The 26,197-nt window shown below is 39.4% G+C and overlaps 3 protein-coding genes across 8 annotated transcripts; 1 reads left to right on the top strand and 2 right to left on the bottom strand.

Moving 5' to 3' along the window:
• Positions 1–1,016: 1,016 nt before the first annotated feature.
• On the bottom strand, positions 1,017–19,456 carry LOC111341884 (uncharacterized). Of its 4 annotated transcripts, none has more exons than XM_088726246.1 (11): positions 19,319–19,456; positions 11,278–11,344; positions 10,457–10,518; positions 9,305–9,355; positions 7,965–8,697; positions 7,588–7,827; positions 5,085–7,303; positions 4,532–4,577; positions 3,837–4,061; positions 2,781–2,858; positions 1,017–1,691 (listed from the first exon to the last, which is right to left on the bottom strand). In XM_088726246.1, exons 4-11 carry the CDS (start codon positions 9,308–9,310, stop codon positions 1,498–1,500), a joined length of 3,741 nt encoding a protein of 1,246 aa, XP_088582372.1. In that variant the 5' UTR covers positions 9,311–9,355; positions 10,457–10,518; positions 11,278–11,344; positions 19,319–19,456; the 3' UTR covers positions 1,017–1,497. The 4 variants fall into 4 exon arrangements, with proteins under 4 accessions (XP_088582372.1, XP_088582371.1, XP_088582373.1 ...); XM_088726245.1 differs by lacking the exon at positions 19,319–19,456 and adding an exon at positions 13,208–13,379; XM_088726247.1 differs by lacking the exon at positions 10,457–10,518.
• On the top strand, positions 13,809–19,914 carry LOC111341888 (uncharacterized). Of its 3 annotated transcripts, none has more exons than XM_022948932.2 (8): positions 13,809–14,059; positions 14,626–14,891; positions 15,621–15,801; positions 16,536–16,738; positions 17,262–17,537; positions 18,368–18,720; positions 18,930–19,006; positions 19,352–19,914. In XM_022948932.2, the coding sequence occupies exons 2-6, from the start codon at positions 14,681–14,683 to the stop codon at positions 18,589–18,591; spliced, it is 1,095 nt and encodes a 364-aa protein (XP_022804667.1). In that variant the 5' UTR covers positions 13,809–14,059; positions 14,626–14,680; the 3' UTR covers positions 18,592–18,720; positions 18,930–19,006; positions 19,352–19,914. The 3 variants fall into 3 exon arrangements, with proteins under 3 accessions (XP_022804667.1, XP_022804666.1, XP_022804665.1); XM_022948931.2 differs by having other exon boundaries at positions 13,827–14,059; positions 18,365–18,685; XM_022948930.2 differs by having other exon boundaries at positions 13,828–14,059; positions 18,365–18,720.
• On the bottom strand, positions 19,751–24,981 carry LOC111341879 (uncharacterized). Its single transcript, XM_022948918.2, has 5 exons — positions 24,426–24,981; positions 23,516–23,784; positions 22,414–22,485; positions 21,882–21,984; positions 19,751–20,755 (listed from the first exon to the last, which is right to left on the bottom strand). Exons 1-5 carry the CDS (start codon positions 24,721–24,723, stop codon positions 20,523–20,525), a joined length of 975 nt encoding a protein of 324 aa, XP_022804653.2. The 5' UTR covers positions 24,724–24,981; the 3' UTR covers positions 19,751–20,522.
• Positions 24,982–26,197: the final 1,216 nt, after the last annotated feature.

Raw genomic sequence — 26,197 nt, 5'->3', positions numbered from 1 at the left:
GAAACCCTTGCCGCCGCGATTGGGGTATCAGTTGAGGTCGACAGAGAAATTGGGAAAGAGAACGTTGATCGCAGCGCTACTTGACGCGTTCGAGCGTTCAATGTTGCTTCTATTTCTGATTAAAATTACATCAGATAAATAAAAAAATTAATAAATAATAACTCGAGAGAAGAGCGCGTTTGAACAAGCGGCTGTTTCATTCGAGGGGTGGGCTTTGTATTTTTTGAGGCCTTTGTGAGAAATATAATGTTCACCCAGTTACATAATCATTGTATTACTTTACTGTTCCGTGTGCAACTATTGTGGTTATCATGCGCATGTGTACAGATAAAGACATTATTGGGTCTCACCTTTCCCTCCCCTCCCCCTTTCAACACGTGTTCAGTAATTTTCCACTTCTCACTTTGAGATGTGAAGTCCTCGCTCATTACGCCAATTAAATGTTGAGACAAAAAATAAAAACTAAATGTTGTAGACATCTTTCTATTTTCGGCGACGGAAAGGAGGGGGGCAGTGGGAATGATTTTCATCTGAAAATTATCTCGCAACAATATATTTACCTGCACGCGATCGACCTGCGAACATCAGTCACACCTTCCTTGACACGTGGGATCACTTCAAGAACCAAATTTTGCGTAAAAAGTAGCAATACTTTAATTTTGCAACAAAGGGGTTTTGATTTGATTTGTCTAAACAACATTTACTTTGGGGCTGAAACTCTAGACACAAAGTTGTCTCCGGAGGCTGTCGAAGCCGAAATGGAAGGATGGGGAAAATAAATGGGAGATAGGAAAAAACGATACGCTGGGGTCATGACGAACAGATATAAAATGATCACAAGTAGACTAACCTTAGCACCATCGCCAGAAATGACGAGGTTTAAAAGTGACGCTCAATACTTTCGTGGTGGGTATGATCCTCTCATTAAAGAAAACTGTTTATATAATATGCGCAATATGACCGAGGGGTTCTGCATTCGGCAGACTGACCTTGCCCAACTAATGGACTGATCAACGTTAGCTTCATGTAACTTTTATTTAAGTTTTGTCCATTCAAACAAACTTTTTATAAAGAATCAGTAAATTTGATTTACAAACATCCTCTGAACGTTGTTTTAGCTATTCATTAGGTAATTAGGAAGCATCCAAAGTTCTTACTTAGCTGATAACTAATAGCCTTTGCGTAAAAAATGATTAAGTATTTCTACAAAATCAAACTTTTTGGGATTTCGGTGGCTGCTTTATCTCTTCATTTTCTTCATTTCATTTTTCGTTTTTCTTGCCTGAGTTTTGGTCAGCTTGAGGTTTCTGACTCTAGAATAGTGGGAAATTAATTGTAATACCCCTCCGTATCAGGGTACTTTTCATCTTACAGTTTAGTTGACGTATAACTTAATGGCTGCACTTAGTTACGAACTAAAGTATATAATGTAGAAATAGTTGATTACCTACGGTGAGTTCATTAGTGTAGTTAGATATAAATCTAATTCCACCCTATTTACAGTACGTCAGCCATCAAAGGATATCCAAGTTTGTTAAGTAGGTCGTACAGGCTACCTACACTTAATGGCCCCTGTTGGGAAACGAAACTCAAAACTGCCTCAAACGGGTCCTTATGACGTTTGTCAAGGAACTGGATCTCAAATGGCTTTAAGCCCAGCTCCTCTGCTACCATCTTCCACTCTTCACCGCCTATTGCAAGGAAAGATGCATATTTATATTTGTCTTCACAACTCACCATATCTTATAGAAATAATTATATTGTCCATATAATTAAGTTAAAAAAACTGAAAGTGCATTTCATACCTGTAGGGCACAAAGAAGTACAGAGCATGGTATGAACTTCGTTTCGCTTTTGATATTTAGCCATTACAATAAGTATTATAGTTTGATGATCTTCCCAACTGATTTGGATCGTGCATCATACGTATTTAATACCGCAGTTCAAAATATATGAACTTCATATATTAATTGTATCTGATTTATCGTCACGGGTTTATTACGAATCAACTTAACGGTCCGCTCCTAGTTGGCTTGTTAGCTCAATTGGTAGAGCGCTGCACTAGTATCGCAGAGGTCAGTGGTTCAAATCCCGTACAGGCCTGATTTTTTTCAGGTCTGATTTTCGCTATTGCATAAATAGCGCTATCTACTGCGAAGGATCGTGCATCATACGTTTTTAATACCGCAGTTCAAAATATATGAACTTCATATATTCATTGTATCTGATTTATCATCACGGGTCTATTACGAATCAACTTAACGGCATGCTCCCAGTTGGCTTGTTAGCTCAATTGGTAGAGCGCTGCACTAGTATCGCAGAGGTCAGTGGTTCGAATCCCGTACAGGCCTGATTTTTTTCAGGTCTGATTTTCGCTATTGCATAAATAGCGCTATCTACTGCGAAGGATCGTGCATCATACGTAATCCAGAGTAAGTTGTCAATGTACTCTACGATCACCGGAGGGCTGAAGATGGATTATTATTATTTATTTATTGAGGTTGGAGGTAGGGGGGGGGGGGGATTTGCAGGGAGGGGGATGTTGGATGGATTTTAGTTGCAGCATAATACAATTAACCTGATGCCCTCATAAGGCTCTATAGTATTGTAATGTTCCCCCTCATTGGCAGTCATTTTACCCTAGACCCCCATTTAAATTTGTTCTAAATAACTGAGCCCCTGTCCGTTTCCCCTGAAAACCATGTGATTCCCCTCCCAAAAGAAATCCATCGACCTCCCTCTGGCGACCTCCCTCTCCCTCTTACAAGCTCAACACTTACTGCTCAAATTCATAGTAAGACGACGTCTTTGATCCAAAGGAATGTCACTAACATCGATATGTTCTGCCAAAGTGGGACCTACAAATAAGAAAAATGGAACATTTTTAAAGTTTTATAAGAGCTAAATCCACACCACCCTATTGGGGAAATTCGGCTGGGGGTGGGGGAGGTCGGAGGAGTCTCATGGCTTTCAAAAGGACGGGAGAGGGGTCAGTTGTTGTCAACAGAGGATAAAGAGGACAACAGAAAAATTAACTGCCAATTAACTGCCCATGGAGGGGGGGGATAAGAATATTACAAAGCTTAAATTTTATCTAACCCCCTCTGGTTAGTTCATGTTGTAGAGCGCCGAACCGTTAGGCGGAAGGTCGGAGGCTCAAATCCCAGACCAAACCAACTCTCAGGGTCTTAAAATAACTGAGGATTGAGAACGTGCTGCTTTTGCTAGACACATCTACAAATGGTTAGACATTCTAGTCTTCTCGGATAAGAACGAAAAACAGTAGGCCCCGTCTCCTGTATCTTCTTTGTATTGATACGCAGAGGTCATTAAAGGACCTGCAGAGAGTAAGGAACGTAGCTAACGGTGTTATGGTTTGGGCATTGTTAACGAGGAGTCCTCTTTAATGGGCTAGGTTGTAGTGGTCTCCCTGCCTAATATAACTAGGCGAAGCTCGACAAATAAATGGTCGTGACACAACCAAAACCCTCAAATCCTCCTTCCCCCACCTAGACGATAAATAGTTACCAGTTCAAACAAACTAAACATACACATTTCTTGAGCTAGCTCTCCACAGGTAAGTAGGATCAATCAATTAGAAATTTGGCATGGAAGCCTCTTTTAAAATGAAGAACTGGATTTTCTCACGGTAATTGCATGGTCTGTTTTAGTGTAACAAGGAACCATTCAGTAAAAGAGTTGAATGAACATAAAATTATCAAAATGTCATATGAAGGATGAGTTTAGATATTTTTCTGTTACCCTGAAGATCGCTCAGTGTGGTAACTAATGTAAAATAAGCATGGGTAAGAAAAAACTACATACTGTAGACTCACCAATAACCCCAGCGGGCACAACGTTTCTCAAATGCTTAAAGACATCAACTCTTTCTAAGTCTTTGGCTCTTCTTGCCAGGGTACGGATAACTGTCCTAGTTGCAGAATTTGGATCTTTAAGTGAGGCTTGGTCCAGCTCCAGAATAGTTGTCAGTTTGAGAAAGAAATCATCAGGTGTGGCATCACATGCACATTCCGAAAGGAAGTATTCAACCGCTGGAATTTCTAACCAAGCAGATAAAAAGGGTGAATTTAATTAAGTTTCCATATCTGTTCATCAAATTGCTCTATATTTCCGAAGTACGGCTAGAAATTCGAAGAGTTAGAGGTGAGTTTTCTGGGAAATCTCACTTCAACTGGCCACAGTTAAAACAATAGGAGCGCTGTATTAGATTGTAATATGCTGTCTGGCTAAGAGGATTTGGTGGTGGATACTTCTTTTTGACTTTAATTAAAAAAAAAGCATACCACGACATCATTGATGCACTTGGCTGCGATTCATGTGCCTCTCTTTTCTAATTACCATAGTTTGACGTCATTTGTAAAATTTTACCGAACAGACCTACAGTAACATTAAATATATATCAACTTCCTCCTTCATTTTCGTCACCAATTAGAGTTAACACTTCTATCGAGAACCTGAGGGATATTGTTTTACAACTTTAAGTGAGAAGTATTTAAAAAACTTTATGTACCTTTCTCACAAGCTGCGTGGGTCTCAGCATGTCTGTCGTTAGTTACCTGTGGAACATTAGTCAAAAGAGGAAGAACATCGGGAAAGATAATTCCAGTTGAGTGACCGTTTAATCTGGTCGTCTGGGTGAAAGTAGTCCTGAGAAGCACTATTATCGGTGACAGTTAGTAACGTCTCAACAATTTCAGCGGAAGTCATCATCAGAATCCATCGAGCACTTAATATGGAAGAGAGTGTTCTAAGCTTTCCGAAGTGATTTGTGCTGTGAGTTGTTCTATCTTTAAGTTGCAGCCATTTCATCTCAACAAAAAAGTGACAACGTAACTTTTTGAAACGTGTCCCGACTGAAAAACGACTTCTCACTTGACTCTGACGACGCCCTCCCCCTTCCAGGTTGTTGTGGAGTCAGCAATTTTTTTCAAGGACAACCCTCCACTGGGAAATCAGACTAGATGACTGAATGCAGGCGAGAGGTTTATCACATTAAAGATGTATGGCTTTTATATAAAAAACCTCAAATTTAATACGTACAATTCTTACTGAGAGTCACTTACTTGGATTTCTCGTGGGGCAGTCCACGGGGCAAATTTCTCGATTCGAACTCTAGAGTCTTTTGCAGTGGCATTCTTTCTGCAGTTACTTTCTTCATTAATTTCAGACTCAAACCAGAAGTGCAGACATTCTTCTTGCTTGCAGCTTTGAATCTTATGAGTGCGGCATTGGCTAACGACGGCTCCTCTTTGACAACAGACTGGGCAGATGAAAGCTACTTCATATCTCATACCCTTGAGCCAGCGGAACTCATTACGCATGGACTCCAGAACCAATTCAAGTTTCCTACGTACTTTCTGAACACACTTAACGTCAGGTTGCTCACCCGAGTGAAAAACAACTTCAATAGAAGAGGAATGACGAAGAAGGATGACGGAAAAGTTTTTCTTTTCATCGGGGTAAAATCTGGAAAAATTTTGGGACAGGCAAGGGCGTAATTCGCTTGATTGTTTTCCTTGGCTCCGCTGAAGGAACTGGAGCATCAGTCGGTGAAATAAGCCTGGGGGAACCTGTCCAGATTTGAATTTGATGAAAAGGGAGGGTATTCTTGAGGAATCCACCAAGTTTTTAACATCATCTAAGGAAAGAGACATCAACATTGATGGCACCAAGTACTCCTTTGCATCGGAAGGATTAGACAGGGGCAAAGAGCAAAGCAAACTGAACTTCTCCATAATTGCAACAAGACTTCCGTAGGTTATTTTGTCCTTGACGAATGGGGACCAGACATGTTTTAGGAGGTCTTCCTTTAAGATTCCTTCCTCCTCAAACGTTTTCCAAAGGCCTGCAAATTCGTAGTCTTCACCTTCATAGGGCGTGACTGTTATCGCTCTCGTGAACACATCGATCAACCATTGACAGTCCAGGACCACCAATTTGTCCAGCTCAGGGGTTTCAGTAAAGTGAATCAAAACTCTCTGGTCATGCAAAAAGTTCATTAATGTCTGAAACTGCTTATCGCCAGAAATGTCACACTCTTCAGCCATCCCTATGGCCTCCTCAAGGAGAATGTATTTAAAGCCATTTTCTTTTTTCTCCTGAATGGCATTTTCAAATTCTAACCACTTGATTGGTATGGCTTCTCTCTTCTTCTGTAATTCGTTACAAGCTGCAAGTACCACCTTACGTAAGCGAACAACTTCTGAACATTCAAGCTCTTTGCCAGATTTAGTATTGTCTACGAAAAAGAAATCTTTGCACAAGTGCGTTCGGCTTGGCTTGTCCATTAAAGAACCATAAACACTTCGGGCAAGCGTTTTAGCATCGGTGTGATCAAAGGGCTCGTCTGCATGGGTGCACACTAAGAACACAGGGGGGAGACTTTCCGGCAATGTTTTTGATGTTGTGTTTGAGGGGTCACTATCACAGTGGTTGGCTAAGGAAGCAACAAGAGACATCCAAAAATAGAGGTAATCGACATTTTGTTTCAAACAGTGGCTGTCTGTGTAGTTTTTGTACCTTCCTGGGCAACGGACTGGTTTGGCGGGTGCATGTGCATCTTGGCTGAGGTCGTGAACCAATAAGTAGATCGCTTTTGGAGTTAAAAATATTGGATGTATGGTGTAGTAGACTGACTCCCCAGCAAAGTCCCACATCATGGAATATACGTCTTCCTCGTTGGGAATTATCTTTTGCAGCAAAATTTCTGCTACGTTGCCTAAACGTTCTTTTGATTCCCGATCATTTTCGATTTCGGGTCCAGTCTTGATGTGTGCTAACGAATCTGACGTTCCATCAGGGATTTCTGGCATCATTGGTAACTCCTCACAACAAAGGGTTTCTCTTTCAGTCACACCCATAAATGAAGATTCAGGAGCTAAGTATTGACTGACGTCTTTTGAGTCTGAGTCTTCGGGAGCGACAGCTCCGGCTGAACCAACCTCAAGTATTTTCTTCAAACTCAAATGTTCAACTGTGCATTTAGCAAGGTGGCGATTCAATAGTAATGCTGAATTGGGACTGGCATCTTGGTCTTTCTCCCCAACCTTCCAAAGCTCGTGAGACACTTTAAAGAATGAAGGGTCAGCATCTATTCCTGACGTGCCTTCTTCGTTTTGATCGAAACACTGGCCTCTGAGTGACTTCTTTAAGCTGGTCTTTCCTGAGCAGTATTGTCCAATCAACATTATGGGCACCCTCTTAACCACCGTAGTTCCCTCGCTACGAGCTTTATTGTAAGCTTCCAAAGCCAAAAGTCCTCGTTCAAGAATCTCTTGTGGTACTGATGTGGATGTAAAAGGCAGAATGGGAATGACTGAAGAGTACTCATAGCAAAAATGTGGTATAAAACCATTTTATTATTGGGAAGATAAATTGAATTATACAATGAGCGCAAGAAATAAGCTCAGCTAAAACTGCTCACAATATTGGAATTCGGTAATCAGGAGTCCTTCTCACACCTTTTAAGAACTCAACCATACTAATCTGCAGTAACAACAACCAAATATACGTAATTGGTGGTCAGAAAGTTTACCAGTTTCATACTCAGCCCATAAAGAAACAAACCTGTTTCTTCCATGACTCTTATTACTGCCCTTTCGGATTCCTCTACTGCACGTTGCAGAATTTCTAGTGCCATGCGCTCTTTCTCAGTGTTACGATCCCTGTTTTCTTTAGTGTAGTTCCAAATGAAGAGTGTGTAAGAAAGGGAACTACCCGTAGCTTCTGACGCTTCTCTACGGACGGTTTCGCGCTCCTGTTCCGGAAGTAAGTCATAGTGAGTGACAACTGTTATAGGCTCAATCCCTGAAAATGATGATACAAATACAATAAGCGTGAAAAAATTTGCATTCCTGCCCTTATTACTCTTCTGATCATGTTTTCCTGGCTGGCCTATAAAGGTCGTAATTCTAAGCAACGGCAAAGGTTAGTTGAGAAATTACCATTTTCACAAAGTATTTTTCGGACTGGTTGAAGATATTCCTTAAATGTTCCATGCTTTAACCGCGGGTCATTTGCCTTTACTACGAGAATGACTCCGTGAACTCTTTTCTCAAACGCTGGGAATTTATGCAACTCCTGCTTTTTAGCCTGCCCATTCATAGGACGATGTATTACGTCGCCAGGTTGGATTTTCCCCTGCAGGATGTTCTGAAACTCAACAGTTTCGTTACGATCAAAGTGGAAGAAACCTCTAGTGTCGACCAAGTGGAAGAACATCTCTGGCAGATAGTCTTGGAGCGTAACAGTCCATTCTTCTCCTGAGCTGCTCTCTGCAAGGCCCACTTCTGCTCCCCTCACCGCACGTTCACATGTGTTAATGAAGCAACTCTTTCCCGAACCCGTAGGGCCAAACAATGCAATCCTTAGTTGGGTGACATGAGGATGCAAGGTCTTTTTGCTCTTGTCACCAAACTTGTAATCGAACAGTGCTTTCCGACTTTTACAAAGATAATATTCAAGCTGAAGTTCTTTGAGTTCTCTCCTAACCTTTTCCTCATCGTATTGTTGCACACACCCATCGCTTTTAACCTCTTCCAAATGAATTATTTGTCTTTCGATCTCGTTTTGCTTTTCGTAATTCCTCTGGCGTCGAGGTTCTCTCTCTTGCTCTTCTTGTATGTCTCTTTCAACGTTGTCTTCGTACACATAGCCACGGGGACGTGAAAAACCTTTCTGAAAGAGTAGCAATACTTTTGCTGTGATGAAACCTGCATATTTAATACAAGGTGTGGAAATCAAATGTTTTGTTGCTCTTAAGTCTGTTAATCTTAGCTCGTTGCCGTGTCTTATCTGTACGAGCACAACGACATGCCACAACGCCTTCTGGTTAGCTCAATTGGTGGAGCGCCGGACTGCGGGAGGTCGAGGGTTCAAGCCCCGGCCAAACCAACACAAAAATAACTGAGGAGAATTTGTTACCTTTCTATAGTATCAAAGAATGGATGGATATTCTAGTCTTCTCGGATAAGGACGAATAAACAGTAGGCCCCGTCCCCTGCAGGGTTAGGGGTGGGAGACGTTAATTTCCCACGCACGAGATTACTGTGTAGTGGATGTTCTCCCCTGGGGTGGGATGGGTGGGTTACACAGAGCCCAATTTAAAGCAGCTAAGTTGCTGAACTGGGCTACCCTGTATAAATATTCGTATATACATACATAAATAACAATTTGGAAAAAAACAGTTCACGCAGATTTGTATGCAAAGCGTATGCGACGTAAAACAGAAATATGAAATCAGGAGGTAATCACCAAATTTAAAACGAATAGTTTGAAAGCTTACCCCCATGTGGAGGCCTTCTTCCTTTTTGTAGCAACTTGAATGTCTCTCGTTCTAAATGATAAAGAAAAAAGTAAAGTAAATATCAAGAGACTAGACAGGCAGTTTATAAAAGTTACCAAACTTAGCACAAGTGATAGCTATTTAGTAGTTATTCCATGAACTTGCATTGGATTAAGTAAATAGTCAACGGGGCAGTTAGAACTATTCGGAGTTGAAAATTCATTAATATGAGTTACCATTTGTGTGAAAATGATGGGTCAAAAATACGTAGTTTCCCGGCTGCTGTAAGGTTCCCCTGTGAAAATTCCCCCACTTTTTTTAAGGATTTTAGCATTATCAACTAGCTAACTTCACTTTGCTGCTGTGACAAACAGGAGAGGGCCACTTGGAAATTCAATCTGGGTTATTTTTTTGGTACATTTCTCCGGTCTCACACACAAGGAACTGTTTGAACATGTCCATTTCACTTCTTCTCTCTACTCTCCCTGAAGTAAAGAAACTTTGCCCTGGATTTGACCAAACCTAAAAATCAAGGGTTTCTTAAGACCCCATTTCACGAATTAGGAACCCCTTCTGGCGATAATTTTTGAATGAACGATGAAAGCCGCTACTTATGTTCTCAAAGGGAAATACATTCATGTATCAGACAAGTAGGCTAATGAGGGTGTACCCCCTTGGTTACTATGGCTGAAATTGTTTAACTTGAATAATGTGAGTGCTTTTGACAGGCATAACTGATTTGATTCGTTTGTTGTTGCACAAAGATCAGTCTACACTGTCAAAGCTCTAAACGACAACAAAGTTTACAAGCTCCCTTTGGCCACCGAAAATTCTCAAAGTTTAAAGAACTAAAATTCAGCTCAGGTCCCAACAGATACTGCAAATATTAGACAATTTCATAAAAGAAATGAACAATCGATCATACATCTTTACCATCATAGAGGACTTTGTATCTATATACCCTTTCCATGTCAACTCAAATAATACCAAGAAACTGCCCTCAATATAAGTTGGGTTTGCATCGAGATCAACCTTCGACATTTTCAAAACTTAATGAGTTAAAACAACGAGTCTTCAAAATAAAATCTATCCAATGGTCAGGCAACAGCGAGGTGAATGGCAGATCGTCAGATGTCGTTTTGTCACACTTACTTTCTTAAGCCGACCAACTTTGGCCCTCTAAATATCGTCAAAAGTGAGCATCTTATGCTGCTCTATAAAACGGAGAAAGAATGAAATGCTTTGAGTGTGCTTTCTTGTATTTGACAAGTGACCTTCCAGATTCTGAGAATGATGATTACATGATTTCATAACAGTAGCAGCCTCTTTTTCGAAAGCAGACGGTAACAAAAACAACAAAAAAAGTTCCACAGAGTACCTAAGGCCACCCTATAACTTCACCTATTGTACATTGCTTTGTTAAACTTATCAGAAACACTCTTCTGTTTTGGCAACAATGTCATGATTTCGTGACTTTCAACTTCATGAACCTTTTGCACTGCACATGGCACATGTAACATTGTCGAACGATTTCTAAGAATTACTACCATCACCTCCTGTACAAAAGTTTAGTTGTTAGACAAACATTAAGCGCTGACATACTAGAGACGAGCATTGGCCAATGGATGTTTAAACATCGAATCTCTAAACAGTCACAATAATTAGAAATCATCCCAAATAAATATTTTTTCCCAGAATTCTCAATCCTAAGGCTTGCCTCTTTAAAGCATTCGTACTAGTGGGAATAAGCCAAACCTTCACAGTGTAGCAGCAAAATAATTTTACTTATTTGTGCTTATTTGTTTATCTATTATACACCATTTATTTTGGTTGAATTATTTGTTCTCAATATGCTTTCCCTTATATTTAACTGTTTACATGCCACACCCTAGGGATGGCGATTACATGATTTCATAGTAGCATCAGTTTTGTTTATAAAAGCATACCACAAGAACAACGAAAAAGATATTTACCTCATCGTTCCATCAATGGCCACGCGATTTCTAGCAATTCCCATTATTTTTTATCCTGAATAAAGGCCTAGTGGAGACAAAAATGACGTGCCAACATGTTAGAGGTGATTATTCGTAACCGATAACTCTAAAAATAGCAAATGGACACTTGACGAGCCACATTTCCGTCAGTCACAGGAAATGGACAGTATATCATAGTTTCTCAGTTAGAAGGCGCACCCGTTTATAAGACGCACCCCAAAGTGAGCAACTTAGTCAAGAAAAGTTTCCAAACTGAAAATTAGGTGAAAATACTCGGTTGCGTGACGCACCAAAAGGTTGAGAGTTAAAAAAAGGTGTTATGGATCTGAGAAAGTCTCACGGTTGCTCTGGTGGTGAAAGCAAACTGGCGAAAAACTCCCACCGAAGGTCATATTCAAAGATATTCAGTGACAGGTGACAGCTGAATATCAACACGACACCGAGGATGCAAGTTTCAGTTCACAAAAAAGGCTGGATGGACGAAGAAGGTAGGTTTTATTTCCACATTGTTTATTCAGAGAAGGAACTTTTCGAGGGAGCGACACACACACGACTATAGGAATTTGAAACGAAGTTCGTACGATTGTTTTGTTGTCATGGATATTATGTCACCGAGCACGTGCTATTAAGAACATATGTAAATTTCTGTTTGTTTGCTTTTCTATGGAAGTTGATTAGTGTTCTAAATGCAGTATTCCTTTTTAATTCATAGGAATAAAGGATTGGATTCTACGCAATCGTCGCTACACCTCAGACCAAAAAGCTCTGCTCGTGTGGGATTCGTTTCATGGTCATTTGACGGAGGCCGTATAAGAAACAGTTCTTTCAGAACCACCACAACGGCTCTTTTCAGAGCCACCCCGGTTCTTTTGAGAGCCACCAGATCTTAAAAAGTCAATGACCAACAATTATGCTATAGAGAATCAACGTTTGATAAAAATCCCCACCGAGCAATATCTAATAACTTCGTTTCATCTGAAGGCTTGTCTCTTCGATTCGTCGATTAATCGAGCCATTCTTACTTAAGTGAACAAGCAAAAACCTCCTAGTGTAGTAGAGGTATAGCGGTAACCCATTCGCCTATCTATTAGATGCGACACCGTTGATGCAAAGAGGGTAAGAATACATTTAGCTTTGATACAAAATCCTGACGCCACCGTTAAGGTCTAAGTGTCTTAGGAAACGTTGTTAAGTTCTTTTATTGTCATAACCTGAGTCAAAACATTCGCGTGACTTTCAAAGTTTATCCACTACCGCTTTTTCCCGGAAATTTTCGAAAACAAGGGACTGTTATCGAAATGGCGGCTTCGTAAGTTGCGCTAAATTTTTTTGAATTCCTCAACGAGCAAAACTGGGTAAATCAGCAAACTGAAAGGGAGCTTAATCACAACAAAGCTCGTAAGACTTAAGTGGAAGGAAAGCAGGTTTTCTATCTGCTCTGTTTAAACCATTCTAACTCTTCGCTGAGTTACTTTGACAAACATATAAGTAAATAAAGGTTTATCTTCTTGGATACTTTAGCCGAATTAATGAAGCTCAATAATGTTACTGCAATCATCATCCGGAGACTTAAATAGTTTAACTGACTTATTGAACTAAGAACTAAAGGATCATTCTTGTCAATAGCCATAACTGATAGTAGTTTGTTGTTGCAACTAGCTGTTTAGCCAGCTCTTTGATTTCTCAAAAACAACAAGGTTTAGCCAGTGAAGTTCCCTTTGACCGCAAAACAAACGAAGATTAAACTTAAGTCACAAATCTAAAAAAACTGCGTAACCTGCTTCTAAGTTTAGTTCGCGCTCTTTAATGCAGAAAACTAGAAGTTTGAAGATGAATTGAATTCGAGGCTCCTAAAGGGGCACCGATATATATAAATTGTGCATCGACCATCGATATCTCTTGCACTTACCGGGTAGAAATTACGAGTCCCCAAAAAGAATGGTCAGACAGTAACGAAGTGAATGGCTCATCGACGGATATCGTTATGCCAGACTTTCTTTTCAAGTAGACCAACTACGTTCTCTCACTGCAGAAATAAACGTCGTACGCATTTCTGTGAAACGGCGAAATAACAAACCACACAAAGCCTCCTTCTTAAATTCCAAGAATCTCAGTCACATGATACTTGATAGTTGTGTTCCCTAAAGATTGGTCAAGTGTAATGAATCTTTTCGTGATTTAGCTGCCTTTTTTGCCGATTTGTGTAAATTTGCTCGATGAAAGTTTTCATAAAGATTTCACATAACATGAAAAACTCCAAAAGGTCTAATCTCTTCAAAAATTTTGTCGGTAAGAGGGGATAGTAAGTATACCTTTTTGAAAGTCACACAATATATCGAAAGGGAGTTATTCGCGCAAAATTTCTCAAACCAATCGTAGAATTTAATTGACAATGTAACGTGCACTAAAGATAGCAGAACAGGTCACAATAAAGGAAAATTCAGCGAAGATCGCCTTAGTTTGCAGATTTTTCATCCTTCTCAGAACGTGCTCTTCTTTAGAAGCAATTACTTGTTTTTTTTTTTTCAATTGGTTGCTACGGTGTCATAGCGTGACTTTCTAAATAATTTTGTATACAAACTGCATTGGCTAAGGGGTCACCCGATTTCTAGGAAATCCTATAATTGCTTTCGTTGCTTTGAATTGAAAGGAGCGGTTGATTTACATAGGGCAACGAGTGATAAAGACTTGGATTGAGGCAAGATTACGAGCGGAACTGCTTTCAGAATGGAATACAGAAATTTGAAAGTCATAATTTTCAGTAAGTCACAGTGATTCGACGTTTTGTGAGAAATGATGAAAACATTTGAGCGAATAATTTGACATAAGTGTTTTCATCATTGGTTTGTCCTCGCTTCACCGATAAGTTTGGGCATTCTTAATTCAGTGTTGGAGCTATTCAGAATTCATACAACACATGGCACCCTGTTTAAAACCTGAAATGCTGAAACTGTTTGTAATCGTCAAGAAAACTTAGAGAAACCATGCCGGTATCGATCGCCATGATGACGGACCAAAGAGAGGTCTAATTTGATGAAATTTGAATGAGACTTCCGGTGTCCTTTGCCGAATAGTAAAGTATCAGAGTGTCCTTTACTCATAAAATTTATTATTGGCCATACAAAGTGGATCCAGTGACAAAATATTACTAATATTCGGTGTGATGATATTAAGAATGTATTTATAGTTCATGTTTCACTGTGACACACGTAAGAGTTGTGAACCAGTATGGACAGGGGAGGGGAGGGTAGGGGCTTTCAACTCTTTTAATTTGTAAAACTCCCCTTCTGTTAATTGTTCAATTTCTTTCATTCTTTGTTTTGTAAGGGATACGTTGAGCAAATGTAAGATTACGCGTTGAAGGACAAGAGATCATCGTGAGATGGATCTCGGGCAATCTTCAAGAAAGGAAATAGAGAAAAGAAGGGAAGAAGAGAGATTGATCAAAGTAAGAAATGAACTTGTGAATTATGACTTTCATGCTGGTCCAAGAGTCATGAAGGAATCTTTCAGAGGTTTAGATGTGGACGACATCGACTTGATACGGATTGCTTTAATTGGACCCGCAGCTTCTGGGAAAACTAGCTTTGTAGGTGAGTAACCCGAGTCTTCTATTCTGTCAATAAAACTAGTTCCCTTGTAATTGTATAATCCTCATATGATTCGTGTGCTTTTACATGTATTGTAAAGTTAAACGAAGGTTTTTATTGCAACGGCATTTGTCAGTCTGTTGATACCAGCTGGAGACGCCAAACATGCAAACTGATGCAACAGCACACATACACAAAAGTACAACTGTTGTGAATTTCCACCAGTTTACAAATGGTCTGCATGATGACAAAGTTTTTCGGGCGAGATGATACTTGTCCATATTAAAATTATGAGGTAAATGCTAATTATTCTGTTGATGGTTTAGCTCCTTTTGTATCGTTTAATTGGAAGTCCTCTACCATTACTTTGAAAAAGACCCCATTTATGATACGAACCGATCTTATATTCACGTAGTTAAGAGGCCGCTGAGAAAAGTTCACGTTAACGCGTGATTTAATGTCAATTAGTTGGGCCTGGTTTGCCAGAAAGAGGTGGGATATATATTTCCAGAGATATTTTGATAATTTTTTTAAAACAATTCTGCCAAGACTTTTGATAGAAATATAATCTGCTATCTACGGTGAAGGCCCGCTTTGAACAACACTCGGGCTTACTCAGTAAATGATTTACTACTCTTTTTGAATGAGGTGAAGAAGTTAATTTGCTAAGTTTGGTTATGATTAAGGACTCAGTGATCATCTCAATATTTGCATTTTTGGTCGATGTGAAAGGGACTCTACAGCGAGCAATTGGAGAGACTCAGAGTTCCTTCGAACAAGGAACTGGAAGAGAGGGTACTATTCTTCTTGAAGAATGCTACGTGCAGAAAGGCATTCGGTTGATCGATACCAGAGGATTCCTTGAGGCCAATGAAGAAATTGTCGATGAATGTCTCGAAATAGTGTCAGGAAGGTGAACTATGCTGCTTTCATATATATATATATTTATTTTTGGAGGCTTTACTCGCTTATAAGCTTTCCTCCTCTCTCGACCTAATTTTGTGAGATATCATTCCTGGGGGCGCGTGCCGATTTCCAAAAACACTCGAAATTTTTCAGCATAGGTCAGACTCACTTGACTCCAAACTGCACACTGTGCCTCTTCTATGTCTATCTCAACTACATGGTTCACGTGAGTAAGCTGCCAAGGTCTTTCAAAACTGAATTCTCCAAGGATGAACTCAGTAATTTTTCACGTAGGTAAAAGAACTATAATCTTGAAAATTGGGTAGTGAGGGAAACAAATCTGTTGAAAGTCGCTTCAGACTTTCAATGAAGTGGCATGGCGAACCTAGTTTTCACAATCTGGTCTTAAGCTGAGAATCTTCGTGTTTATGTCTCGAGATATAGAAGAATCTGATCGGGACCATTTAGTTTGGCTTACTTGATTCAGGAACCATAAAACTCTCTCGACTAACTTTCCCTTCTGGCTATAATCGATTTTCCATGTTAATTAGAGGAAACATTTCGGATTTGGTGGTGTACTAAGAAGAAAAACCTCTCGCTTAAAGGTTTTTCTTTTGTCATCACCTGCATAAAGGATAATGCATTCCGGGCGGAGATGCAAACATAGGCTACATGTCAATTAGCTTTGGTTTAAATGGGCTTAAAACCTCACATATTCATTTTCGTTTGGTTTGAATCAAGAATTCGACCAGGAGAAGAAATTTCGAGGGATTATGACGACAATAAGGAAGGAAAACCAGGAAACTCAGCGGCCACAAGAACTCCATCACTTGCTAGATGTGCACACGCTGTGATTTTCGTTGTGAAGGCGAACGATCCGTGTTTATCTGACGGAAAGTACAGAAAAATATTTCGTGCGATCAAAGGGAACCTTCGGCAAGATGGTAATAATATCACAGGTCCTAATAATGTAATCCTGGCTCAGAAAAAGTATAAGGAAGCATCTGTTGATTTCAGTAGTGCTGATTTACTAGAGTTGCAAAAAAGTACATTTAGCTTTATTGAGATTATGACATCATTATCAGATAAAGTAATGCAAAAGAAGCAACAGTACCACAAGAAGAAACAACCAAAAAAGGGTAGATCAGCATGATACATAGTTCACATTCACCTCATATAGGTCTACTTCGATCGAAAATAGTCCCCTTTTCAGCAAGAGGACCTATTATATTGAAAATTGTACTCACGAGAATGCTGAGCAGCCTAGTTAAGTACATATTTTAGCTCTTGAAACTCTGGACTCTGTTTGGCATTTTGCAGAAAAGTTTACATTGATTTTGGAAGCAACGCGTTATGAGTAGAGAAGTTATCACCTCATTGTTAAACCATCGTGCCAACGATTGTCTTCCGCCTTGTTTGCAGGTTATTAGTCCTGTGGCTCTGATTATCTTTCATCTCATTTTTCAGGTTATGCTCCCGTAACTGTGATCACCTTCCTGGATGAACTTAAAACTGAGGAGCATAAGGAGGAAGCTTCTGACCTGGCATCTGCGGTAACCGGTAGTTCCAGCGAGAGGACCTATTTCATTGCAAATTATACGCACGAGAATGCTAAGCAGTCCAATGAGGTAGATCTTCTGGCTCTTGAAATTCTGGACTCCGTGTTACTTTTGGCAGAGAAGTTCATATTGGTTCGGAAGCAGCGTGAAAAAAATGAAATGGACAGAGAAGTTATGGCTAAAGGTAGGGCATTTTCCAGAGAAAGAAAAAACAATTAAGGCCTGAATTCCTCAGTCAAGGCAGTCTCTCACTACTCAGAATTTGAACACTCGTCTTTACGGAGATTCCAGAGGTAAACAATTTTTGCTTGTGGATTTATTATCCAAAAGGACTTTTAAAGCGGCTCGTAATTATATTTGATCACCAGATCTCTTAAATGTAGGAGGGCTCTTATATCTTGGTTTTTCACTTCTCTTAATCAGGGGACCGGTCATTATTTATCGCCTGGGAAGGGGGGGTAGAGTTTTTTTTTTTTTCTTTTTTTTTTTTTACTTGATCTCTATATAAAACTCTGTATCATTCTAATGATCCTTCCCCCCTTTATTGGCAGTCAAGGTAGGACTCAGATTAGCTTCCCACCAAATCGATTTTAAAATTGAAGTTACCTAAAGTATCAACTTATTTCATCAGCAGACGTTTCTACCTTGAGTATATCTGTACATTTGTGCTGATGATAGCAACAACAACCGTCATCAAAGCAGCTGTCTCTTTATTTAAAAAAGTCAGTTAGCTTTACTTTTAAAATTTTGCCATGGTAACTGTGCCAAATTCATGTAGCCGATTATTGACAGTTATCGGAAAAATTTTATTATCTCATGTCTATGTTTTGCTTCAGTTCTAACAAGATGTTCCACGGAACGTTGGGTCGATGAATTATAATTTCCCTGATTACATTCATTAAATCCTTAAACTAGAGTAACATAAAACCGTGTCTGATTGTCCATCTTGTTGCTTTGTGAACTTTAAGATGTTCCACTTTTATTATTCACTGCTGTTTCTCCATACTCCAGCAGGAGCTTTCAGTTTTGGGGAGAGCCTGGAACAATTTTTTACCCGCCTAAAGAATAAGTACCATTGGACTGACCAAGGAAGACTGGAGGCTTTAAGGAAGGAATTGCGAAGAAGAAGGATTACCACTGTAAGAACTCTCAGAGCGATATGGGACGACATTAATTCAGAATTGCCGCTATCGATTGGAATTAAGAAAACCTTGGAGAAAGAGTTCAAACGAATGTAAAGTGGAGAGAGTGGTTTTGCCGGATAGACTTTCTGGATTGAAGCCTTCTGGGTTTTATTTTGGCCCCGTCACACAACAAACCAAGAGAAGAAAGGTATTATAGTTTACAGCTTGGAGTCCACCCGGGAGGTAATTCATTTAATTTACATCTGTATATTTTCTACAAGACTGGGAGTAATCAGCTTCCCTTTGACAGATTCTCATTCTTCTATGATATTTCATGTCATGTGCATGGGTACTGATGCCTGGCCATGGAATTCATATGTGACTAGATTTTCCTAAGCCTACCCACTGCCTTTTTTTAATCTCTAAAACTAAGAATTCCCCTTCATTCGTAGATCGTTATTTGCTGTGTAATGGTAGGCTTATCAGTCATGTTGTGGCTACCAGTGATGTTTGTCATAACGTCGAATTGGTAGGTGCTTTACTATTTTATTCTATTTCAGCAACCATATTTCTAGCCAGTGCTTATTTGAAGTGATAGACAACTTGCTTGGCAAAAAAAAACAAAAAAACAGTAGGTTTTCTGCGTTTTGGTGAAACTGTAATGTTTGTAAGGCAAAGTGTGACTTGGTCTCAGGAAAGAGCCGTGGGGTTCGCAGTTTGCACAGTGTTTCTTGAAATAGGGGTTTTTATCTTCCAAAAGATTGAAAAATATCAAATTTTAATATTCTCTTAACATGAAGTTTTCAACTTTTGCCGACCTGATTGTGTTCATATTCCATACCTGTAGCACTCTTTCTCAATTACTACCTTACAGCGTTCTCCAAGAGGCAGTTTGTGGTCCTGTGCTCCATATTCTGAGGAACATTTAGTCTCCTCCCAAGTGTTTCAAGTGTGCTATTTCATAGTGCATATCTCCCTGTGATACAGGAAAAAGAGAAGGACAGCGTATTCTAATGCATCCATATTGCTCCATTTGAACATCCAGACAGGAATAGATTGACAGTCAGGTGGACAGTTCAGTTTGAAGCAAAGTTAAATCAATTTTCCTCAATCTGACACTTTGCACAAAGATCATTATTTACTATCGCATACAGGTTATTACTACATTACATGCAAAAGGAGAGAACGTTTCACCTAAGTACTTGACTTAAAAGCCAAATAATCGATGGCGCTTTGTTACAAGAAAAAAAAAAAAAGAAAACAATTGTAGTCCTTGTCATGATAACTGTTAATGGTTTATTGCCAGATTTTTCGACCAGAGTTACAAAGTGTCAGCCTATATGAGTTGGTGCGGAGAAACCCATCAACTCAAGGCTTTTCATTGAAAGGCTCCCTCTATAAAATAAAACACATCACAATAAAATCGCAGAGCTTACATTTTCATATTATTATATTTACTACTAAAGGTATTGTTATTCTACTGTTCAATGAATAGTTGCTACCAGTTCAGCGCTGGACTGAGTAGAGCGCTGGACTGTTGTGCGGGAGGTCGAGGGTTCGAGCCCCGGCCGGACCAACACTCAGGGTCTTAAAATAATTGAGAAGAATTTGCTACCTTTCTATAACATCAAGAAAGGGTTTAGATTTTCTAGTCTTCTCGGATAGGGATGAATAAATGGAGGTCCCGTCTCCTGCAGGTTTGGGGTAGGAGACGTTAATTTCCCACATACGAGATTACTGTGTGATGGATGTCCTCCCTTGGGGTGGGATGGGTGGGATATTGGGCGCACTTAAATTGGAGCCTCGCTCTGTTGTGCGACCCTCACCACACTCTGGTGAAAGTGATTAAATAATCGTTTTCTTTCATATCTGCCATGACACTTTCGTTTGTAAATGCTAAGCTTATAAGAAGAATGGTTACAGATTGATATCAGATGTGTTAGTCACGCGGTTAACTTTAAAATCAGCAGGCTAAAACATTTGGCGACAAGTGGCAGATTTCTTGATTGACAATATGCCGAAGGTCTGCAAATTTATTACTGCTCTTAATCGTCATGAATGCAACCACAAGAACAACACATCCTAAAGAAATCTATACATCTGCGCCACCAAGTTGTGGGTAATACTGTGTTGCTAATACCACCGTTGCCTGTTGCAGAAAACCGCACCGAACTGGGTTCAGTAAACTGTTTTGCCCTCAGATCCGATACATGAGTCTCAGAAGGCTTCCATTCACCCCTTCGCTGAACAGTGCCTGCCGGGTAATAAGGGCTCACGGCTGCGATAATAATGTACAAGGACACGTTAATAACAACTGACAATTCAACAAGATAATATTTCAAATTCGATATATTCCAGTGATTAGGGTCGGAAAACTCTCCACTCTTCAAGTGTAGGTGTAATGGTGTTTGACATGATTACTTTCGCTTTCTCTTGCTCTTTTTTTACCTTTTGTTTGCTTGTTTCTCATTTTAAAACAAAACAAAAACGAAACAAACAAACAAAGCACTGCTTTTAAAAGCAGTAGTTCTTGGGGAGGGTTGAACTTAAAGATCCAGAAGTCGGAAAAAATCAACCATTATCATCATTTTTTCATGACAGACCGCCTCCCGGTTAGCTCCGATTAGTTAGAGTGCCGGATTGTGTTGTGCGGGAGGACGAGGGTTCGAGCCCCGGCCGGACCAATACTCATGGTCTTAAAATAAGTGAGGAGAATTTGCTACCTTTCTATAATCAAGAAATGGATAGATATTCTAGCCTTCTCGGATAAGGACGAATAAACCGTACACCCCGTCTCCTGCAGGGTTATGGGTAGGAGACGTTAATTTCCCACGCACGAGATTACTGTGTGGTGGATGCCCTCCCCTGGGTGGGATGGGTGGGTGTTGGTCAATTAACCTATGTATGTATGTATGGACAGTATTAGTTCTGGACAAAAGATTATCAGTTTATAATCTCTTGTTTTGAGAGATTTTCCTTGCCTCTACTGGGACCAGTTTTTCGTGGCTTGAATACAAGCAAATCAAACGAGAGCCCTTAGCTTTCCTTTGTGGAGTCGCCAATTTTTCTCCGTCCACTATAGAACAAATTAAAAGCGAATTCCTCTATTATAGATAATTTTCTCTCAAACCCCTTGAACGCATGTTAATAAGAAATTTCCTACATATTAGTTTCTTTAATTCCACAATTTTAATTTTTTTGGCACCGAATTTTCTGTAACCTAGATGGGGGAGTGCCAAAATGGAGTGTCAACATGTCTCATACCTCTGAGGATAGTCTGCTGGTTTTTTAAATAGTTTGCGGACGTCTCAATCCGTTCAGAGAAATAATGAACGTTAAAATCTCTAGATCTCCCAGATACGTAATTCTTTACAGATGGCATAAAGCTTAAAAATGGCGATTACCTCCGTAGTTGTGTCGTTCTTGGGGACCCCTCAACTTATTAGTCTCTTTTTCCCATGTCCTTTCTCTCTCTCCATTTCCACGTCTCTTATCCTCAACTTCCGTCTGCAAGACAAAAACGAAATTGCCGGTCAAGTAATTTAACTTTCTCATGTTATACTAAAAAGTATAAAAATACAAAAATGAGAACCAAAACCCCTGACAACCCATGGACCGTCATGTTGGATATTTAAAAAAAAATAGTTTTTACTCACTCTCTTTACGTAACTTTCTGATATCCTTACAACCCTATCGTGCGAAGCTTCCTATAGTCTATGACCTTTAAAATTGTTGTGATCTTTTCCGAAGACTTGCTCAGAGCCTAATCCAATCTCCAGGTATCCTTCCTTTCGACCAGAACACGCACATGATGACGAACGTAAACCTTTTCTTCAAATGTTTGGCTAACTTTGGTTCTCGTATTGTTTAGCACTAGCTCTAGGTCTGGTTACCAAATATCAATTTTATAGGTGGACTAACCCAGTAATCTCCTACCTCACTTGTGGATTTTTCTTTCTCTGTAGTTCCTTTTTTCAGAGGTATTACCTTGGTATTTCCACGCGATTCCTAAATGGTATTTAAATAGTTGCTATGAAATAACTCATCTTTCTCAGCCTATCTGTGAGCCACATCTTTGTAAAGTTAACAATTAATCATTTAAGTGGTGACAAATATCCACTAATTTCACCAACACCAAGGTAAATAATTTTTTTAAAATAAACCACAAGGAAACAAAGATTTATTTTAATTTTATCAATTTACCGAAAAATGGGTGGAAATTAAACTTTTGATTCTTACCCATTCAACCGATTAGAGGTGAAGAGTGCTTGCAAGACACCTCCGGACTAACCAATCATCACGCACAAAAAGCACTATTCACCTGGGCCGGGTTGTTCAAAGCTAGGTTAAGATAACCCAGGCTTAGAATGAAATATGCTTTCGGTTCTAAAAGCTTTAAAAGAAAATTTAGTTCAATTCCATTTGTCTACAATTTTATGATTGAATGCTCGGAAAAGCATTGAGAAAATTATCCCAAAACGGCTTTTGAATAGAGGAATATAGAAACCTGGATTAAATTTAACCCTAAGTTAGCGCTAGTCGGCCTTCGAACAACTGGACCCTAGGTGTTATATACTAAATAACAACTACATAACAGGGTAAAATCGTTTTATTTTTGTTACTATGCCTATCACTATCGTTAGCGTAGTCATTGCTATGTTTAATTTTTTTCTTATGTGTAGTGAGGACACTTTCTTGTCTTGACGATCGTATCATGATCAGTGACCTTGTTTTGTCACGCACGCGAAAGAATATTTCCAAACGTAATTTGAATTTAATTTCTCGACTCCAACTAAAGAACACTGCGTAATTAATTTTTTTACCAACCAAATACAGGGATCACAACATCTTAACAACAACTGGCTTATTTCATAGATTTCAAAGAGTGCCTAAATTTATCCCTTAACAAGCTATACATGGCCAGAAATCGAGGACAGTCAGCTTGCGTAGAAAGTTCAACTATAATTTCGAGTTTCCTACTTCGAAAAATATTTTTTTCAGACTTACAATTGGCGAATGTCGCTTAATTAAGTCTTACCTCGCGGTCGTTAGTTGGTTTTTGTCTGGGTTGGTGTTCAAACTTTGTACCATGTTTGCTTGGATCAAAGAAATGCAACAGTGCCTCCTCATGGATTTCTCTATGCCCCTTGTTCCAAGAAAAAATGAAGCTTATTCTTCCATCAAGATACTCCTCAGCAAACTGTGACGCCACTTTCCCTCGTGCCCAGCGTGAGATAACAGCCCGTTCTTCTTCGTCGTCATTTCTGTATTTGTTATCTCCGCCAATGACTATCAACACCTTGTTCTCTGTAAACAATGGTTTAAAAATAGATTAGATACCATCCAATAAATCATATTCATCATAGTGTGCGATTTTTTGCAGTCTGTCTTTCTCTTGCCACTATCAAGTTCTTTAATTTGTGTCACTCGTAAACTAAGCCACGTCTCATTGTTAAAGGAAAATACAATTTCAGAATACTTGTATTTATATCGATATTATTTGAAGAAATACATCGATATGGTTTCATTTATTCATTCTTCGAAGTTTTGATGGTAAATGAAATTGGAATTATGTGGTTCCCCCTTTTTTCCAAGAAACCACACGTTTTTCTGACGTTCTTATTCGCTCACTTGGATTTGTTGACCGTTCGTGATTCTTCTGACAAAGCGCAATAAAGCAAATGTTATATCATGAAAATGTCATTTCGTTTCCACAGGATAAATCGATCAAGTGACGAACAAAAACAAGACCCTAAACTGCTTCCGCTTTATAGTGTGTGACAACGGCTCGAAAGAGAAAGTAACGTGTTTGTGTATATCATCTTTTACCAAACGAATTAATCTCACCTTTAACAGTTAATAACATGATGAAGATTTTTCTCTGTCTGTTGTCTAGTTTTAATGCCATCCATACCCGTTAGATAAAACAGATTTTTAGCCTAACTTACTTGTGGCCTCTAACAAAGCTCTATAGACCTTCGCGTAGCCAATCCCTGCATTATCTTCGTTGATCGAGAGACGAGACTCGTGCGCGTGTAAGGCAAAAACAGCATAATCCATGTGAATTTGAGGAATTGTGTTTTCACAAAAATCAGTCATTTGTTGCAATCCAAAGTTGTGCTTCCCAATTGCGAAGTTGAAGCCGTGTTTCTCATTCATTTCCATCAGGAAGGCTTTAACAACATCTAGGTTGTACGTTCCATCGCAATTGAAGAGACAAATGGTCTTATTCGACCTATCAGCCATAATGTCTCAACCTTCTGAACTATTTCTTCTCCAAAAGCTCAGTTCTCGGTTATCAGCAAACGTTGTTTGTTTCAGAGTGATAATTCGGCGAATACAAGATTTCCGAGAAATGGTAATACTGTGACATTGTTTTTATCAGTTTTGTCACGCAATGCAGACTCAAGAAAAGAAAGCTAGTGTTTCACATTTTGTCCATACTCTCTTAGTTTGGCACACAAAGTGCACAACTGAAATTTCTTGCACAGGAGGAAAACTCTACTTTCTCTTTCTTGGTATCTTTCGACGAAACGAAACTAAAATGGCTTGGGTAGAACTGTTCCTTTCAGTCTCAAAACGGTTAAGATATGGAATTTCAATGATGGACAATAAACAAAATTGCTGAGCTCAAAGGACCACATTGTCCGCCATCCTGGATTTTGAAATTCATGTCAATACACGGCTTAGAGCGCATTAAAACTGATTAGGCATACTGATTAGACATACTGATTAAATTACACCGCCTCCTGGTTAGCTCAATTGGTTAGAGCGCCGGATTGTGTTGTGCGGGAGGTCGAGGGTTCGAGCCCCGGCCGGACCAATTCTCATGGTCTTAAAATAACTGAGGAGAATTTGCTACCTTTCTATGATATCAAGGAATTGATAGATATTCTAGTAAGGATAAGGACGAATAAATGGAGGTCTGTCTCCTGCAGGGTTAGGGGTAGGAGACGTTAATTTCCCACGCCCGAAATTACTGTGTGATGGATGTCCTCCCTTGGGGTGGGGTGGGTGGAAGGCACCTGATAATGCTGACGTCCGATCTCAACCTTACTAACATTGTAAAGCCTATGCTGCTATTAAGGTATCGAATAAACCATTCACAGACAGGTCGACTAAATTTAAAGTAATACACGTTACATGACCAAGTTAATTAAATTACTTACTTAATAAGTCAGACCATCGGGGTGCCCTTTGGGGGAAATATGACTCTTGTCCAGTACCTTTTTTCATGTATTAAATGAACCACCCTATCATAAAGGGAATAGTTTTGTAATGATTGTACATTTATGATACATCCTAAATTCTGTGGTTTTCACGGAAAGACCCTCTGATGACTAGACTGAAGAAAGGTATTTTGTTCCCGAATACGGTCAAAAATACATTTTCCTCTCAGTGACTCTAACTAAACGTTTTAGACAGTCTGCAGCACAGGCTAAATAATGGAAACATATAGGAAATCAGATACATCTGAGCTACTACGCTGTTCAGTCATCGGTGATAATGTTCAGTTATTTAGTGACCCAATTGCAAGGAAACGCAATTAAATCTCAGCTATTGCTAGATTCAAGTAAAGAGGTGTTACCCCAACAGGAATTAGGCAGCTACATACATACATACATACATACATACATACATACATACATGCATGCATGCATGCATGCATGCATACATACATACATATATACATACATCACCTTTAGTTCACCTCGGATTT

This window comes from Stylophora pistillata, chromosome 7 (assembly GCF_964205215.1).
Source record: "Stylophora pistillata chromosome 7, jaStyPist1.2, whole genome shotgun sequence".
Classification (NCBI taxonomy): domain Eukaryota; kingdom Metazoa; phylum Cnidaria; class Anthozoa; order Scleractinia; family Pocilloporidae; genus Stylophora; species Stylophora pistillata.
Note: the sequence above shows the minus strand (reverse complement) of the source record. Positions and strands in the feature narration are given on the sequence as shown.

Excerpts from the sequence above, each read along its gene's own strand:
- LOC111341879 (XM_022948918.2), bottom strand. The coding sequence starts at position 24,723 with ATGGCTGATAGGTCGAATAAGACCATTTGTCTCTTCAATTGCGATGGA. Across the intron at positions 23,785-24,425 it reads AGCTTTGTTAGAGGCCACAA|AGAACAAGGTGTTGATAGTC; the intron begins GTAAGTTAGGCT and ends CATTGTTTACAG. Across the intron at positions 20,756-21,881 it reads AGAACGACACAACTACGGAG|CCGTGAGCCCTTATTACCCG; the intron begins GTAATCGCCATT and ends TTATTATCGCAG.
- LOC111341888 (XM_022948931.2), top strand. The coding sequence starts at position 14,681 with ATGGATCTCGGGCAATCTTCAAGAAAGGAAATAGAGAAAAGAAGGGAA. Across the intron at positions 14,892-15,620 it reads TGGGAAAACTAGCTTTGTAG|GGACTCTACAGCGAGCAATT; the intron begins GTGAGTAACCCG and ends TCGATGTGAAAG. Across the intron at positions 15,802-16,535 it reads CTCGAAATAGTGTCAGGAAG|AATTCGACCAGGAGAAGAAA; the intron begins GTGAACTATGCT and ends GTTTGAATCAAG.
- LOC111341884 (XM_088726246.1), bottom strand. Across the intron at positions 7,828-7,964 it reads AAAAATACTTTGTGAAAATG|GGATTGAGCCTATAACAGTT; the intron begins GTAATTTCTCAA and ends CATCATTTTCAG. Across the intron at positions 2,859-3,836 it reads TGTGCCCGCTGGGGTTATTG|GTCCCACTTTGGCAGAACAT; the intron begins GTGAGTCTACAG and ends TCTTATTTGTAG.